Consider the following 17,659-nt stretch of genomic DNA (forward strand, 5'->3'; position numbering starts at 1 on the left):
TGAATACATGATGCCTGCCATGTCTCATTTTGTTGAATAAAGTAACTAATTCACATCTACCAGTACTTTTCTCTGGTGATTTTGTTCACGTGACAAGATGTACTATAAATGTGGAAGTGTTGTAGTTGTTCAGTTGATAAACATTGAGGGTAACAGAAAGGGGATAAATCACTTCAAAGATTAGTGGAGTTGGTAAACTAAGCAGTCCTAATCTAAACAGAGGGCCAAACACACTCACTGGCCTTCTCTGACATTTTCACCGGCCTTCCTTTGGTCTAGAGTGAGAGAAATTGGTAATTGTGTCAAGTAATATAGTTTTAAATCTGCCAAATTCAAATGAAAAAATGGAATCAAAATCTCACCTTGTTTCACAAAGGTCGTCTCTTTGGCATCAAGTTCTGTATTAAGTAAAACTCACAATTCCAATTAAGTCCAATCATCTCCAAAAGGCAAATCAGCCAGTTGTGTATGGGTTAAACAAGCAGGCCTGGGTTACACAAGAGTCCTGTCCCTGAGAGATGTCAGCATGCCAATTTTTCAACAAATCAGAAACATCTGTTTTCCTTAGTTGAGTATGGGTTACACAAGAGTCCTGTCCCTGTGAGATGTCAACAAGCCAATTTTTCCACAAATCAGAAACATGTGTTTTCTAATGCTACCCCAATTGTTATACCCATATTGCTATGTTTTCATTTCATTGATTAATCACCCTATCACCATCCATAACATCAATGGAATGTATGTAATGTATCCAGTGATTAGTGAATGCATGAAAGATTTATAGGTTTAAAAATCTATGAGAGAATTTGCTTCAAGTTGGAATTTCACAAGTTACGTCATTGGTAGCCTGAGGAGCCTTCATTCACCAGAAGAAACTTGATAGATCAGACATGAAGTGAGGCTGATTATTGGAGATCCCATGATAAAATTCTGCAATGGTACCCAAGTTCTTCCTAGCTTCTGGTCAATACTGATTCAACTACAATGGAAAACAATTAAGTCAGACACAGAAATGTATCAGAAGGGATGCAACTAAGAAAATTGCTGCTACTTTAGTTGACCAATTTGATTTAAATGATTGCCTACATGTGAGCGAAGACTGGGTTTGTACTCTAAAGTTTACAAAATTCAACAGAGATGAATGGGAGTGGTAACTCCCTGGGTGCAAATGTCAGCTTCAAATTAAGGAGTCAGGTTTTCAGGGCTGAGGAAAGAATAAATTTCGTTATCCAAAGAATAAATTTCGTTATCCAGGGAGGAGAAAATCTTTGGAATTCTCTGTCCAAGAGGGTGAAGAAATACAGCAAGTACATTCAATGAGAGAAATTCTTGGGATATTAAAAGAAACTAAGCAGAAGACTGACTCACAGTTAAAATGTAAACCACAATCCCAGTGAATGGCAGAGAGGACACAAGGACCAAAATGACCGAAACCTGCATCAAATTTTTGAGTGTTTATGAATGATTTGATATTCTGCAAAATAAATCAACATTTTTTTTTATCAAAGGCAACAATATGCCAAGATCCTGGATTTCATTTTAAGTCATAAATTCCTATAGGATGACAATTGAAATTTGATGTAGCCATGGGCCTGACTGATGAAATATTGTGCCCCCCCCACTCAGAAATAGCACAACTACCACAATATCAGAAAAGAAACTAAATTACTAAGATCCAGACAAGAATCAAGCAGACCTAATCAATGCCACTGATAGCCTCCTAAGTATACATTCTTGGGAAAGTTACATCACAAAAATCAAAACAAAACAGAAAAATTCAGTATAGTTGAATCAAAGTAACAATAATGGCATGAGGATACTCTGCAACATTTTGGTCATGTCTTTAATTACACTAGTTTAATTTGATATTTTAAAATTGACATTGCATTGTCAATTAGTCCAATTTACCACATGACCTCAAATGGTTGAAGAAAATCCGAAGTCATCAAGATTATCACGTTCACAATGAAACTATACACATCCTAATTTATTTGCTAGCTATCACATAAATAGAATCCTGGGCACAAGTCTTAATCCTACATTGTGGACCTTGGAAACACATCTTGCCTTGGCACCCATCAGTATCAATCTTGAACTCCAAGCTCAAAATCATGAAAGGAAATGCTGGAATTATTTTTGAAGATAAGTAGCATTACCAATTGCACTTTCTTGATTTACACAGGGAAGCACCAAGATAAACAATACACTCACCGCTGACAGCTTTCTCAATTAGTCCTTCACAAGCATCAAAATCACCTTTCAGAACCAACTTGTCATGCAGTTCAGTTAACATTGGATGCTCCAATGCAATCTTAGTTTTCTTCTGTAGTGACTCAAAGGCCTCAGTGTAGTTGTGCTGACGGAAGTGTTTCAAGCAGAGCCTAATGGCTTCTTGTTCACGGTACTACTGGAACACAAGGAAAAAGTGACCACCATTTTTATGCTGTGAAATATTTTTGTGTCCAGTAATGTTAACATGGCAAACACTAATTTATTGCAACATAGGAGGAATCTATCACCCTCTTGAAAGCTTGGAACTCAATCACAATAGACAATAGGTGCAGGAGTAGGCCATGCCGCCCTTCGAGCCAGCACCGCCATTCACTGTGATCACGGCTGATCATCCACAATCAGTACCCCGTTCCTGCCTTATCCCCATATCCCTTGACTCCACCATCTTTAAGAGCTCTATCTAACTCTTTCTTGAAGACATTCCATTAATATGTCCTAACTGAGAGGTAGTTAGTATATAGAGATAATAGGGAGGGATGAAGTAGGGACTGGCAGGTAATAGGTGGAACCAGATACATAGATGAACAGATGGAGCCAGGCAAGAGGGAATGAGGAAGGGAGAAATAAGAAAACAGTAGTTGCTGTGTGACATGTAGAAACACACAAGAGAAAGGAAAAGGTCTGATGGAGCCAGATGAGATCCCTGCATTTGGTTCCACCTACTGCCTGCCAGTCACTGTATCACCCCTCTACCTCACCTCTGTAGACCGTCCACGTTCCCTCTAAACTCAGTCCTCATGCAGGCTCACAAACCAAAATGTTGACTATCCTTTTGCCCCACAGATGCTGCTTGACCCAGAGTTCCGCCAGCCTTTTGGTTATTGCTCCAGATTCCAGCAACTGCAGTCTCGACTCTTTACAACGTTTGGGGTTCCACTTAAAAGACAGAAGACTTCGAACATGAGAAAATTCAAACAGATAATTTGGTTCCCAAAGGACATTTCTTTTAAATTTTATTGACAAATTCTGAGCTGAGCCTCATGCCTCATTTTTCTGACAGTATGTCAAAATACAGCCTAACTCAGAAATTTGGAACTACTCAGTGCAAGGTTTTAACATGCACAAACTAACCTAGATTTATAATTTCTACTACAGTATGTCAAAATACTGTTTTTTTTGCCAAACTACAAGTTACTCTCCAAAGCAACTTCATATTAGCATGTTACACAAATGAAGTTAACATATTGGTGCCAGAAGTAGTAGTAACCAAATGATTGAGCAAACTAACTTTAAAAGTGCTAATGTAATGCTATTGTCTGTCCTCATTTGGTACGAATATTAACTTTTAAAGAAATTTACTCATAGAATAGGGCATCGGGGCGGAGTTGAACTATTACTGCTGATCCCCAATTCCTCTTGAAGTGACCACTGTACTTAGAAACAGATATCAATTCTCTCAGTACTCATAATTCAGTGTGAAAAATCCATTACCTTAAATGATAAATTGTATAAATTGTGCAGTGGTCTAACTATTTCCCAAGTCACCAGACACATTCAGTGATATCCTCAACAGGGTTATTGCTCCTGAGCAAAAAAAAATAAAGACCAATTTCTCTTGCTGCAACCGTTGCCCCACCTTTCTCACAACCTCTCAATAAAGTTAGAATCAAAATTTAAACTGACTGGAACAGAACTAAGAATGTTCAATGATTCTGTGGCATAACATTAATTCCATCTTGCCACTCAGAAAAGACCAGATTAGAATTTATGCTGGAAAAGACTTTTTCTTCCTTTATCAATAGTAGAATATGCACATTGCTCATTTAAGAGTCCCTTGAATGTTCCTAATGTATCTGCCTGTACCACCACCTCCAGCCGTGCATTCCATACACTTGCCACTTGATGTAAAAAAAACTCTGGCAACTCCCCTCTACTTTCCTTCAATCACCTTAGAAGCATATACTTTCACGTTAGCCACTGCCACCCTGGTTTAAAAAAAACACTAGCTATCTACTCCATCAATGCCTCCTATCATCTTGTACATCTCTATCAAGTCTCCTCTTATCTTTCTTCACTCCAAGGAGAAAAGCCCAAGCTCATTCAACCATTCCTCAAAAGACAAATCTTCTCCTCATCCTCACTGAAGCTTCCACATCCTTCCTATGAGGTTCCCTGTACTGAGCACCGTATTCCAAGTATGGTCTAGCCAAGGTTTTATAGAGTTGGAAAATTATCTCATGACTCAATCCTAACTAATCCTGACTAATGAAGTCAACACACCATATTTTTTCTTAAACACTCCTCAAAGTTGCCATACAATTTGTTAGGATGTATGGACTTTGATACGAAGATCCCCCAGTTCCGCCACACTGAAAAGTATCCTGTAGTTATCTTTGTAATCTGCTATCATGTTCCACCTTCCAAAGTATATCACTTCACACTCCATCTGCCACTTCTCAGCCCAGCTCTGCATCCCGCCAATGTTCTGTTGTACTGTACGACAACCTTCGACACTATTCACTCCACCACCAGTCTTCTTGTCATCTGTAAGCCCACCCTTCCACTTCCTCATCTTGCTACCACACACTATCTTTTGTGGGCAAGCCAATTCCAAATCCACACAGTCAAGTTTCCCTGGATACCATGCCTCCTGAATTTCTGAATAAGCATACCATGGGGAACCTTGTCAAATGCCTTCCGACAATCTATATACACCACATCCAATGGTCTACCTTCAATTTGTTTTGCAACTTTCTCAATAAAAGTTAGTAAGGCTCATAAGACATGATCTATTCCTCACAAAGCCACATTGACTATTACGAATCAGACCTTGCTTCTCCAAATGCTCATAAATAGTCTCCAAAAATTTTCTCCAATAATTTGCCCATCAACGACCTCAACCGGATGAAACTTCAAGATCATCCTAATGAATAAACTTCTGAGGCACCCTTCATTATAGCCTCTCCTAAATGACGAGGAACTGGTGATGCAAGAGTTCATGCTATTCCCTTACAGTTCCAGGGACGTAGATTCAACCCTGATCTCATGCAATTTGCACACTCTCGCCATGGCAAACTTACTCCAGGTGCTCAGGTTTCCTTGCATGTTTCAAAAACAGTGCTGATTAGATTAATTGGCTACTGTAAATTACCCCTTGATGTAGAATAGTGGCAAAATGAAATCGGAAGTATTGATAAACTTCTCAAGAAAATAACAATTTGCAGGCAGGAATAAGGGAGAATGAGGCAGTCATAGATGAGAGCTACAGGGAGGTAGTCACACCTAGGCTGTCGGAAGCAGGTCGTTCGGTGACAGTCAGAGGGGGGAAAGCGAAGGTGAGCAGACAGGTAGTGCAGAGCACCCCTGCAGCCATTCCCCTGAATAATAAGTTTACCATCCTGGATACTGTTGGCAGGGACGACCGACCAGGTGTGAGCCACGGTGGCAGGGCCTCCGGCACTGAGTCTGACCCTGTGGTGCAGAAGGGTGGGACGGAGAAGAGGAGAGCTGTCGTCATTGGAGACTCTATAGTCAGGGGAGCAGACAGGAGATTTTGTTGACGTGAGAAGGACACCCGCATGGTTTGTTGCCTCCCGGGTGCCAGGATACAGGATGTCTCTGATCGGGTGCACAACATCCTGGTACGAGAGGGAAAGCAGTCATGACACATATTGGGACCAATGACATAGGCAGGAAGAGGGATGAGGTCCTGAAGTGTGAGTTTCGGGAATTAGGCAGAAGGCTGAAGAACAGGACCTCAACGGTGACGTTCTCAGGACTGCTGCCAGTGCTACGTGACAGAGATGGAAAGAATCGAGGAGATGGCAGTTGAATGCGTGGCTGAGGAATTGGTGCAGGGAGCAGGGATTTAGACTTTTAGATCATTTTGGATCTCTTCTGGGAAAGGTGGGACCTGTACAGATTGGATGGGTTGCACCTGAACTCCAGGGGGAGCAATATCCTTGCAGGTAGGTTTGCTAGCATGGTTCGGGAGCGCTTAAGCTAATTTGCAAGGGGGATGGGACCCAGAGCGATAGAGCAGTGACAGAACAGCATGGAGTAAAGCAAGATCTAACATACAGAGAGGCTTTGAGGAAAGAGAAGCAGAATAATTGGTGTAAAGACAGTAAGGTAGAAGGGCTGAAATGTGTGTACCTCAATGCAAGAAGCATCAGGAACAAAGGTGATGAACTGAGAGCTTGGATACATACATGGAATTATGATGTAGTGGCCATTACAGAGACTTGGCTGGCACCAGGGCAGGAATGGATTCTCAATATTCCTGGATTTCAGTGCTTTAAAAGGGATCGAGAGGGTGGGAAAAGGGGAGGAGGGGTGGCATTACTGGTCAGGGATACTATTACAGCTACAGAAAGGGTGGGTAATGTAGCAGGATCCTCTTTTGAGTCAATATGGGTGGAAGTCAGGAACAGGAAGAGAGCAGTTACTCTACTGGGGGTATTCTATAGGCCCCCTGGTAGCAGCAGAGATACAGAGGAGCAGATTGGGAGGCAGATTTTGGAAAGGTGCAAAAATAACAGGGTTGTTATCATGGGTGACTTTAACTTCCCTAATATTGATTGGCACCTGATTAGTTCCAAGGGTTTAGATGGGGCAGAATTTGTTAAGTGTATCCAGGATGGATTCCTGTCATAGTATGTGGACAGGCCGACCAGGGGGAATGCCATACTAGATCTAGTACTAGGTAATGAACTGGGTCAGGTCACAGATCTCTCAATGGGTGAGCATCTGGGGGACAGTGACCACAGCTCCCTGGCCTTTATAATTATCATGGAAAAGGATAGAATCAAAGAGGACAGGAAAATTTTTAATTGGGGAAAGGTAAATTATGAGGCTATAAGGCTAGAACTTGCGGGTGTGAATTGGGATGATTTTTTTGCAGGGAAATGTACTATGGACATGTGGTCGATGTTTAGAGATCTCTTGCGGGATGTAAGGGATAAATTTGTCCCGGTGAGGAAGATAAAGAATGGTAGGGTGAAGGAACCATGGGTGACAAGTGAGGTGGAAAATCTAGTCAGGTGGAAGAAGGCCGCATACATGAGGTTTAGGAAGCAAGGATCAGATGGGTCTATTGAGGAATATAGGGAAGCAAGAAAGGAGCTTAAGGAAAACCCCAAGGCATTCTTCAATTATGTGAAGAAAAAAAGGATAACAGGAGTAAAGGTGGGACCGATTAGAGATAAAGGTGGGAAGATGTGCCTGGAGGCTGTGGAAGTGAGCGAGGTCCTCAATGAATACTTCCCTTCGGTATTCACCAATGAGAGGGAACTTGATGATGGTGAGGACAATAGAGTGAGGTTGATGTTCTGGAGCATGTTGATATTAAGAGAAAGGAGGTGTTGGAGTTGTTAAAATACATTAGGACAGATAAGTCCCCGGGGCCTGACGGAATATTCCCCAGGCTGCTCCACGAGGCAAGAGAAGAGATTGCTGAGCCTCTGGCTAGGATCTTTATGTCCTCGTTGTCCACGGGAATGGTACCAGAGGATTGGAGGGAGGCGAATATTGTTCCCTTGTTCAAAAAAGGTAGTAGGCATAGTCCGGGTAATTATAGACCAGTGAGCCTTACGTCTCTGATGGGAAAGCTGTTGGAAAAGATTCTTAGAGATAGGATCTATAGGCATTTAGAGAATCATGGTCTGATCAGGGACAGTCAGCATGGCTTTGTGAAGGGCAGATCGTGTCTAACAAGCCTGATAGAGTTCTCTGAGGAGGCGACCAGGCATATAGATGAGGGTAGTGCAGTGGATGTGAACTATATGGATTTTAGTAAGGCATTTGACAAGGTTCCACACGGTAGGCTTATTCAGAAAGTTAGAAGGCATGGGATCCAGGGAAGTTCGGCCAGGTGGATTCAGAACTGGCTTGCCTGCAGAAGGCAGAGGGTGGTGGTGGAGGGAGTACATTCAGATTGGAGGATTATGACTAGTGGTGTCCCACAAGGATCTGTTCTGGGACCTCTACTTTTCGTGATTTTTATTAACGACCTAGATGTGGGGGGTAGAAGGGTGGGTTGGCAAGTTTGCAAACGACACAAAGGTTGGTGGTGTTGTAGATAGTGTAGAGGATTGTCAAAGATTGCAGAGAGACATTGATAGGATGCAGAAGTGAGCTGAGAAGTGGCAGATGGAGTTCAACCCAGAGAAGCGTGAGGTGGTACACTTTGGAAGGACAAACTCCAAGGCAGAGTACAAAGTAAATGGCAGTATACTTGGTAGTGTGGAGGAGCAGAGGGATCTCGGGGTACATGTCCACAGATCCCCAAAGTTGCCTCACAGGTGGATAGGGTAGTTAAGAAAGCTTATGGGGTGTTAGCTCTCATAAGTCGAGGGATAGAGTTTAAAAGTCGCGATGTAATGATGCAGCTCTATAAAACTCTGGTTAGGCCACACTTGGAGTACTGTGTCCAGTTCTGGTCACCTCACTCTTGGAAGGATGTGGAAGCATTGGAAAGGGTACAGAGGAGATTTACCAGGATGCTGCCTGGTTTAGAAAGTATGCATCAGAGATTAAGGGAGCTAGTGCTTTACTATTTGGAAAGGAGGATGAGAAGAGACATGATAGAGGTGTACAAGATAATAAGAGGAATAGATAGAGTGGATAGCCAGCGCCTCTTCCCCAGGGCACCACTGCTCAATACAAGAGGACGTGGCTTTAAGGTAAGGGGTGGGAAGTTCAAGGGGGATATTAGAGGAAGGTTTTTTTACTCAGAGAGTGGTTGGTGCATGGAATGCACTGCCTGAGTCAGTGGTGGAGGCAGGTACACTAGTGAAGTTTAAGAGACTACTAGACAGGTATATGGAGGAATCTAAGGTGGGGGCTTATATGGGAGGCAGGGTTTGAGGGTCGGCACAACATTGTGGGCCAAAGGGCCTGTACTGTGCTGTACTATTCTATGTTCTATGTTCTAATACATTAAAATAAAGGAAAAATGGAACTGATGGATTTGCCAAAATTAACCTGAAGGGCTGATGGACTCATTACATTAAATTCTAAGTATAGATAACCAGGTACCCTCTGTGTTTTTGGGCAGTGAATTGCAGGATTTAAACACAAATTCTCATGTGCAATTTGGTGGGGGAACGTATGGATGGGAGCAGTTTCATGCTTCAATTAACCTTGTTCTTCTTGGTGACAGTATATCTGGTTTGGAAAATTTTGTCAAAGTAGCCTGGATGAATAACTTCAGTTCATTTTTTTTTAAATAAAGAGTGAAATCCCTAACTGCAGGTTACTCTGCTTCTGATCTTCTCTGCTAAGCACAGTATTTACATTTCTTGTTAGTAGTAACCCTGAGGATATTGATGCGAAGGGACTCAATTTTGGTAATGACTGAGTGTCAAAGATAGATGTGAGTGGTAGTTAAGATTACCATTCCCTCATATGGTTGTGACACAAACATGACCCACTTATTCACCTTTGCTGAATGCTGTATAATGCCTGCTTGGCAGTAAATACTCAGAATCGATTTTATTATCACCGACATTTGTCATAAAATCTGTTGCCAGTTTAGAAGGCGCTACCGGGAAAATAATTACTGATTCTCTGAAAGAAGTGAATATTGTTCCTTCAAGAGCACTTGAAGCCAACCTCAGTTTGCTTTGTACAGCTTCGGAAGTTTAATGAACCGATGGAAAAATTGCTTTAAGATTTTAATCAAAGCCCAGACCCAAAATGTTGATTCTTGTTTCTTGCTGTAGAAACTCACTGACTAGCTGACTACAGCGTTTGTTGTTTTTCCTTCAGCTTTTCAGAAGCTGCATTTTTTTGTTGCCTTTAGTTTAGAATGGGTATGCTTTAAACATTTTTACCAACTTTAACCCATCCACCAGAAATTGCTGGTAGTTTGCACAAGGAACCATGAACATTAAAAACTGACAAAGAGACGGTATGTACATACAATGAAAAACCTACTTAAAGCCAACTGAGGGAAATCAGGAAAGGATACATACCACATCATGCTCAACCTATACTTTGAGTGTAAACTTCAAACAAGTATCAAAAGGAAATTCAGTCACTTTTCATCAAAGCATTCCTTTGCACTCACAAGAATCCATCCTAAATGCATTCAATCTGGATTACAAGTTGATAACTATTGGGCTTCTACAGGTTTCTACACACTTCAATAGAAGCAACAGTGGATAAAATGAGATTTTCAAAGTAGCTACACATAGAATCATTTAAATTTCACTTCATTCTGTTCACTTTTAAGGCTCAACAGTCCCGTTTTGCAAATCAGGAAGTACAGGATTTGGTTTTGGCCAATTCCATGAAATGCACAATTACGAGGTAGCTTTCCGATGGTTCAATTTAACGGTTGTTGGGCGGGGGGGGGGGGGCGATGCAAAGGATCAGATGGGGTCTTGAAGATAATTGCATTTTCGAAGGTCTTCATTTAAATGACGCAAAAGTTTCATTTGTCAACAGTAGAAAAGATAGAAGCATTATTAAAGAACAGTTGGACAAGTTAAAACAAAAATCAGTGACATTTGTTTTAGCCCCGATTTCAGAAACACAGGAATGGAATTAAAATTTACTTTAGTTTGATAAAGGCCAAATTAAAACCTGTATCAACCTGCCATTCAAATTTTTTTTAATGGGCTTTAGAACAAATTCCTCTCTTTCAGAGTGAAGATTTATTTTCGCTAATCAATGAATTAATTGTAATTATTACAACAAAACATCCAAAGCATAAAGTAGTATTTAAGTTCTGTATTTAAACTCTGACAGAGAGGAAGTGTTTTACATAGAAGATGATATAATACTCCTACCTTGCTGTACCAGTTAAGGCAGGGTTGTACAATATCTGGTTCATCTATTCCATGTATTTCAACATACCAGATGCTGAAGTTAAAGCTAGGACCCCAGGACATTAATGGAACTGTAAAGAAAAGGATGGAAAGAAAATAGCTTCATGCCCACATTTGATATGCTGTAGTTTTATACAAAATTAATATATTTTTTTACATCACTTATTTACTTATTCAATAATTATAACCAAAAATAGCATTTAAATTATCATGACATTTTACCATTTAAAAAGATTTGACAGAGAATGCACAGAGGGAAAATAAACCAATGAACACTCAGAAAAAATAAAACATGAAGTCACCTGTATTAAAGCCTAACAAATAGAATTTGTGCAGTTTTTTGTCAAAAGTACATAGATTAATGAGTATTCACTTCACCTTCATTTGTTCAAACTGAACTCTATAATCCCATTATAAAGTCACTTCTATAAGATAAAAAAAATTGAGCAATGCTACAAAGCTAATTCAAAATATATTCCTTCTTAGAAGATGATGCACATGAACAAATTCCTTCTATCAGACTAAAAAGAAGCACTGTACGAGATAATTAATGGACTTCAAAATCATTCCGCTTGGAGGTGCATCTAATTCTGTTTGAAGACAAGGCTGAAACAACCTTTATTCAGTGTTTTTATGCAGCTCACAGCACATTCTGGACTTAATTGTTTTAGTTAAAACCACTTCATGATTAGATGATGCTACGTTCACAAATAACAGACAAATACTACGTATAAAAAATAGATAACCTATTGGAGGGTTTATTTGAAAGTTGAAATGATGACTGAACTACACTGATTATCAAACAGTACAGTAAAGGAACTACCTAGTTCTTCTACCCATTTTTCAGTGCTGACCATCATACCAATTCAATCTAATCCCATTTGCCTGCACACGATCTACATCGCTCCAATCCCTGCCCGCACATGCTCTACATCCTTCCACTCCCTGCCAATTCACTCATCCATCTAAATGCCTCTTAAATGCTGTTGTGTTTCCTTTTACCACCTTCTCTTACAGCATTTTCCAGGTACCTACCACTGTGTAAACAAAAAAACATAACTTGAATCCCTTTTAAATTTCCCTCCCCCACCTTAAATCCACACCCTCCATTACTTGACATTTCCACACTGGTAAAAACACCATCCACTTAACCTATTTCTACCTCTCATAATTTATACATTTCTCTCAGGTTACCCCTAGCCTCCGACAGTCCAGAAAAAAAAACAATCCATGTTTGTCTATTCTCTCCTTAAACCTTATACACCCCAATCCAGGTCATCAGTTTCTGTATGTTCTCCAGAACTTACACAACCTTCCCCTGTAATGCAGCGCCCAGAACAGCACACAATACAGAACCCAGAACTGCGTCAACCAGGCAGGACGTAAACTCCCAACTGGTTTACGGGAACACAAAATGGCTGTACAGAGACATGATCCACTGTCGCTAATCTTGGAACATGAAGTCTGAGTACACCACTGAAGTTCTGGTGCAGGCAAACACGGTGCAGGCAAACACAAATCAGGCACGAGAATTTTTTTTAGGAGCGTGGTTCTCTTCTGATAACCCTGTAAACAAACATATTAAAATAGACACCACCTACGAACTCCTAAGAACCAAAGAAACACGAGCCAATAGAATTCAAAGGTCAACTGAAGGGGTAGTCAATTGGGACCAAGGCAAGCGAACAGGGTCGAGCACTCCCAGAGAGAAACACCAACAATGCTGCACTGAGAGTGACACCTTGACCGGGGGTGGAACATCTAGCTGACTGCCAAGCTCAGCGACCAGTGCAACATCAAACACCTCAACCCAAGCTAACAATATTTACCACCACCCTAAGCATAACACTTCAAATGTAGCTTAATCAGAGTTGTACACTATGACAACCTGGAATCCCAAATTTTACACTCAATAACCAACTGATAAATCTTTAAATACCAATTCTTCATGCCATGAAAAATACTTAAGTAACAATTTGCAATGGGCAAATGAAATCTTAACCAGCTAAAATATTAGGGTATCTCAGTATTCAGTGTGAATCATAGCAGTGGAAGCAGACTGATAACTTTACAAGAATGAATATTACATATTAATATATCATGGGTTGCCATACAATTACATTTGCCAGATACGATGCGAGCTTCAAGGTTGTTAAAAAAAAACACAATGGATTCCAATAAGCATTTCTAAAATAGAAATCTGTCAGCCCCCTTTATATTTCTACACAGAAGCTCTAATACTTGGTGCTTACACAGCCTTTCTGTGTTACTCAATTAAAAACAATCAACTCTAGGTCATCAAAACTGAAACTTTACCATTGTTTAAAAGGAAATAAAACTAAGGTACAAGGATGAGGCCTTCCAAAACAAAGGCACGAAGTTCTCACTAAAAGTGAAGCTCTACCCCAGTAACATAAGCAATGAGCCTCATTCTTTTTTTGAAGTGGACTGAGGAAGGAATATAACACTCAGAACCATGCACAACATATCTCAGAACAATGAAACGTGAAATCACCAAATGGAAAGTTTCACTCTCACAAATAAACTCATGTTAAAAAGATAGGAGAGGGGTTGTTAAACTTGACATCAAGAGGCACTGAAGTAATTTGAAAAACAAACATTCAATGTGGAACTTGCTACATGCACTTTAAAGAGTATAATGAAAAGAAATCAAGAAACTGAAGTTTTTTTTTGTAATCCCTTCATTTCCCCAAGCTTATATTGCCAACTTATTGTTGACATTATTCCAAACATCAACCTTCACATGTCCTTCATGCCAATTTTGACTTAAAAATCTGCATAATGAAAACGTCCTTCGTGTCGATGAATGACTATAAACACCAGTCTAATGCAGTGATCCACCAGCTAGTTTAACAGAGAGTTCAAAATTAAAATTGTGAAGTGAAATTGCATTAGTTTTGCTCACCTGTCACTAATACTAATGTCTGTAGTCAGGACCAAGACAAACTCAGCAGTAATGGTGAATAATCAAGTTCTGGATTTTGATGGACATCTGTGTGCCTTATTATTCCGGCTTAAAGTGTTTATTAATTTATTGAATGATGGATGGTAAAAGTGAAAGCTTAAAGAGATTCCCTTAAACACTACCCATGACATTCACCAACTATGGCCTAAAATGCTGACTGTGACCATGGATTGCACAGTGTGCATCACTGCCCTCCTGTCCCTATTGTCTTTTAGCTAATTTCTTAAAGAATCAAGATTTTGCCTTCATTACCACAAACATTGTCACATGCATTTCCTTAACACTTAAATCAGGTAGCAGTTGGCTAAGTGTTCCTTTGGCAGTTTTTTCCAATGCTTTTATCCTTCATATAATATGCTCACCAGAACTAAAGCATCTGCCAAGGTTCTACTTGGTTTAAAGTAGCTTTGCTCCTTTTCCACTTTACTCTGTATCCAATCCCAACGCATTGCTTCCTTCAGCGTTAAAACTGGTTTCTTAGCTAGTGTTGTAGATTTCCAGCATCCAGCAATCGGTACACCTGGACCCTCGTTGCCGTACTCTATTCATTTTCTAAAAAGCGTACAATCTCCTCTTCCTACCAAATTTTGCCACTTCACACCTGACTATATTCACACCTCACCCAATCTGCAATTTCCTGAATTTTCTCAATATTAATTATACCACTCTATCACCTACTTAAAAATCCAACACACAAATTTTCAGTCCAAGATAGATGATACATGATCAAAGCTCTTTCAGGAAATGAAATATACAACGGCTACGAAACTATCCCATCTATCATTTTTGTTCTTTCTGCAAATAATTTATTAAGTCTAACACAAATTTCTTTCTGGGATCTGTGCCAATTACCTAATTTTCAGTTGTAAATGCTCTCTAGTACATCTTTGAGAAAGGATTCAATTGTTAGCTGCTATCTCGCTCCCCAATTACTCTTAGTTTGGATTTGTGCACTGGTTTAAATAGAAAATACATTGAAATTGACTGATTCCATGGAATTACAGGAAAGATATTTGAATGGGTGGAGCATTGCCTGATAGGCAGAAAGCAAAAGTGGAAATAAAGGGATGATATTCTGATTGGTTGCCCATTACTAGTGGCGTTCCGCAGGGGTTGGTGTTGGGGCCACTTCTTTTTACAACGTATATCAATGATTTAGATTATGGATTAAATGGTTTTGTGGCCAAGTTTGCAGATGACACAAAGATAGGTGGAGGAGCAGGAAGTGTTGAAGAAACAGAAAGGTTGCTGAGAGACTTGGTCAGTTTAGGAGAGTGGGCAAAGAAATGGCAGATGAGATACAATGTTGAGAAATGTACGGTTGTACATTTTGGAAGAAGAAATAATCGGGCAGATTATTACTTAGATGGGGAGAAAATTCAAAAATCGGAAGTGCAAAGGGACTTGGGGTCCTCCTGCAGGATACCCTAAAGGTTAACCACCAGGTTGGGTCAGCAGTAAGGAAAGCGAATGCTATAGAACATAGAATAGTACAGCACATTACAGTCCCATAGGCCCACAATGTTGTGCCGACCCTCAAACCCTGCCTCCCATATAACCCCCCACCTTAAATTCCTCCATATACCTGTCTAGTAGTCTCTTAAACTTCACTAGTGTATCTGCCTCCACCACTGACTCAGGCAGTGCATTCCACGCACCAACCACTCTCTGAGTAAAAAACCTTCCTCTAATATCCCCCTTGAACTTCCCACCCCTTACCTTAAAGCCCTTGTATTGAGCAGTGGTGCCCTGGGGAAGAGGTGCTGACTATCCACTCTATCTATTCCTCTTATTATCTTGTACACCTCTATCATGTCTCCTCTCATCCTCCTTCTTTCCAAAGAGAGAATATTTGGCATTCATTTCAAGAGGAATAGTGTATAAGAGTAAGGAGGCGTTGATGAGGCTCTATGGGGCACTGGTGAGACTTCATTTGGAATACCGTGTGCAGTTTTGCGCCCCTATCTTAGAAGGAATGTACTGATGTTGGAGAGAGTTCAGAGAAGATTTACGAGGATGATTCCTGGAATGCAGGGGCTAACATATGAGGTGCGTTTGTCGGCTCTTGGACTGTATTCATTAGAGTATAGAAGAATGAGAGGGGACCTCACAGAAACATTTCGAATGTTGAAAGGGTTGGACAGAGTAGATGTGGAAAGGCTGTTTCTCTTGGTGGGTGAGTCCAGGACAAGAGGCCACAGTCTTAGAATTACAGGGTACCCATTTAAAACAGAGATGAGGAGAATTTTTTTAAACCAGAGGGTCGTGGATTTATGGAATTCGTTGCCACATACAGCTGTGGAGGCCCGATCATTGAGGGTGTTTAAAGAGGAGATTGATAGGTATATATTTAGTCAGGGTATCAAGGGATATGGGGAAAAAGCCGGAAATTGGAACTAGATGGGAGAATAGTTTAGTTCATAGTGGAGTGGCGGAGCAGACTCGATGGGCCAAATGGCCTACTTCTGCTCCTTTGTCTTGTGATCATGTGATCCTAATTCACTATTGGGTATGCTTTACTTAAAAGTTCATGCAATAATTCAAATCACAAAAGCACTTCAAAGCCAAATTTTCAAAACAAACTCAGAACTCAAGATACAACAAAAAGAAAATGCATAAATTCAAATCTGAAAACAAGCATTAAATATTCAAAATGCTGGAGGAACTCAGCAAGTTGAGCAGCATCTATGGAGGAAAATAAACAGTCAACGTTTCGGGTCAAGACTCTTCATCAGCGGTGTTGGCCTGAAATGTTGACAGTTTTATTCCAGCATACTGTGTGTGTTATTGAAGATTTCCGAGCATCAGCAGAATCTCTGGTGATTAAATATTCAAGCCAGCAAAATGAATAACAAAAAAACTTCCCATATAAATTATACGCTAGAAACAAATTAACAAAATGGTGATCTTACTTCACAATTATGCTAGTACCACTAATTGGTAGATTTGGTGCTTGTCCTCACATCCAATGAACAGATTCAGACCAATAATCGTTCATGAATATACTCATGATGCAAGCAAAATTCTTTTATAGACTTGCCAACTGCTTCTTAAGAATCATGCGTTCAGATTCATTGCCAACTGTTCAGAGAGCAGCATCAAAACTTACCAAACTTTTTCCACTCCATTTCAAATGCAAGTCTGCAACCATTTATTTGGTTGTTTGCCCTCCCAAAACACTTATGCACCAGTCCTACTGAATATCTCACATGGATGACCGAAACAAATCAATGAGAGATCTTACCTATTTTAATGAAACGACAGGGGAACATCTGATCATCAATTTTGTGCTTCAATGTGAAAGTCTCCTTGTTGTAATCATTCTTTAAACCACTGAATTAGAAGCAGATCGAGATGTCAAAGGATTGACTCTTCTTATTGAAATTGAAACAAAACAGCACGTAATGTCATCAAAATAAAAGGTTTTCCACCTGATATTCATACCGTTGTGGGTGACAGGGAAGCAAACAAAGATCTTGACCCAAAGCACTAACTCCAGAATCCAAATATTTGTTCCTTCTATTTCATTACAATCATTACAGGTAGAAGGAATTATTTTTTCCCCAATCAGGACCCACGTCTATGTGCAAAACGTTATTTCAGATTC

The 17,659-nt window shown here is 40.2% G+C and overlaps 1 protein-coding gene across 7 annotated transcripts in view; it reads right to left on the reverse strand.

Annotated features, from left to right (window-relative positions):
* Positions 1-17,659, reverse strand: part of mkln1 (muskelin 1, intracellular mediator containing kelch motifs) — a 186,064-nt gene that overhangs the window by 125,930 nt on the left and 42,475 nt on the right. For 5 of the 7 annotated variants that reach the window (XM_063073055.1, XM_063073058.1, XM_063073054.1 and 2 more), the window contains exons 4-6: positions 17,297-17,385; positions 11,028-11,137; positions 2,212-2,404 (exon numbers count right to left, since the gene is read on the reverse strand). In XM_063073055.1, the coding sequence (XP_062929125.1) occupies positions 2,212-2,404; positions 11,028-11,137; positions 17,297-17,385 (392 nt within the window). Of the gene's footprint in view, positions 1-2,211; positions 2,408-11,027; positions 11,138-17,296; positions 17,386-17,659 lie in introns of those variants that run through there. The other 2 variants (XM_063073059.1, XM_063073060.1) reach the window with 2 other exon arrangements.

This window comes from Mobula hypostoma, chromosome 20 (assembly GCF_963921235.1).
Source record: "Mobula hypostoma chromosome 20, sMobHyp1.1, whole genome shotgun sequence".
Classification (NCBI taxonomy): domain Eukaryota; kingdom Metazoa; phylum Chordata; class Chondrichthyes; order Myliobatiformes; family Myliobatidae; genus Mobula; species Mobula hypostoma.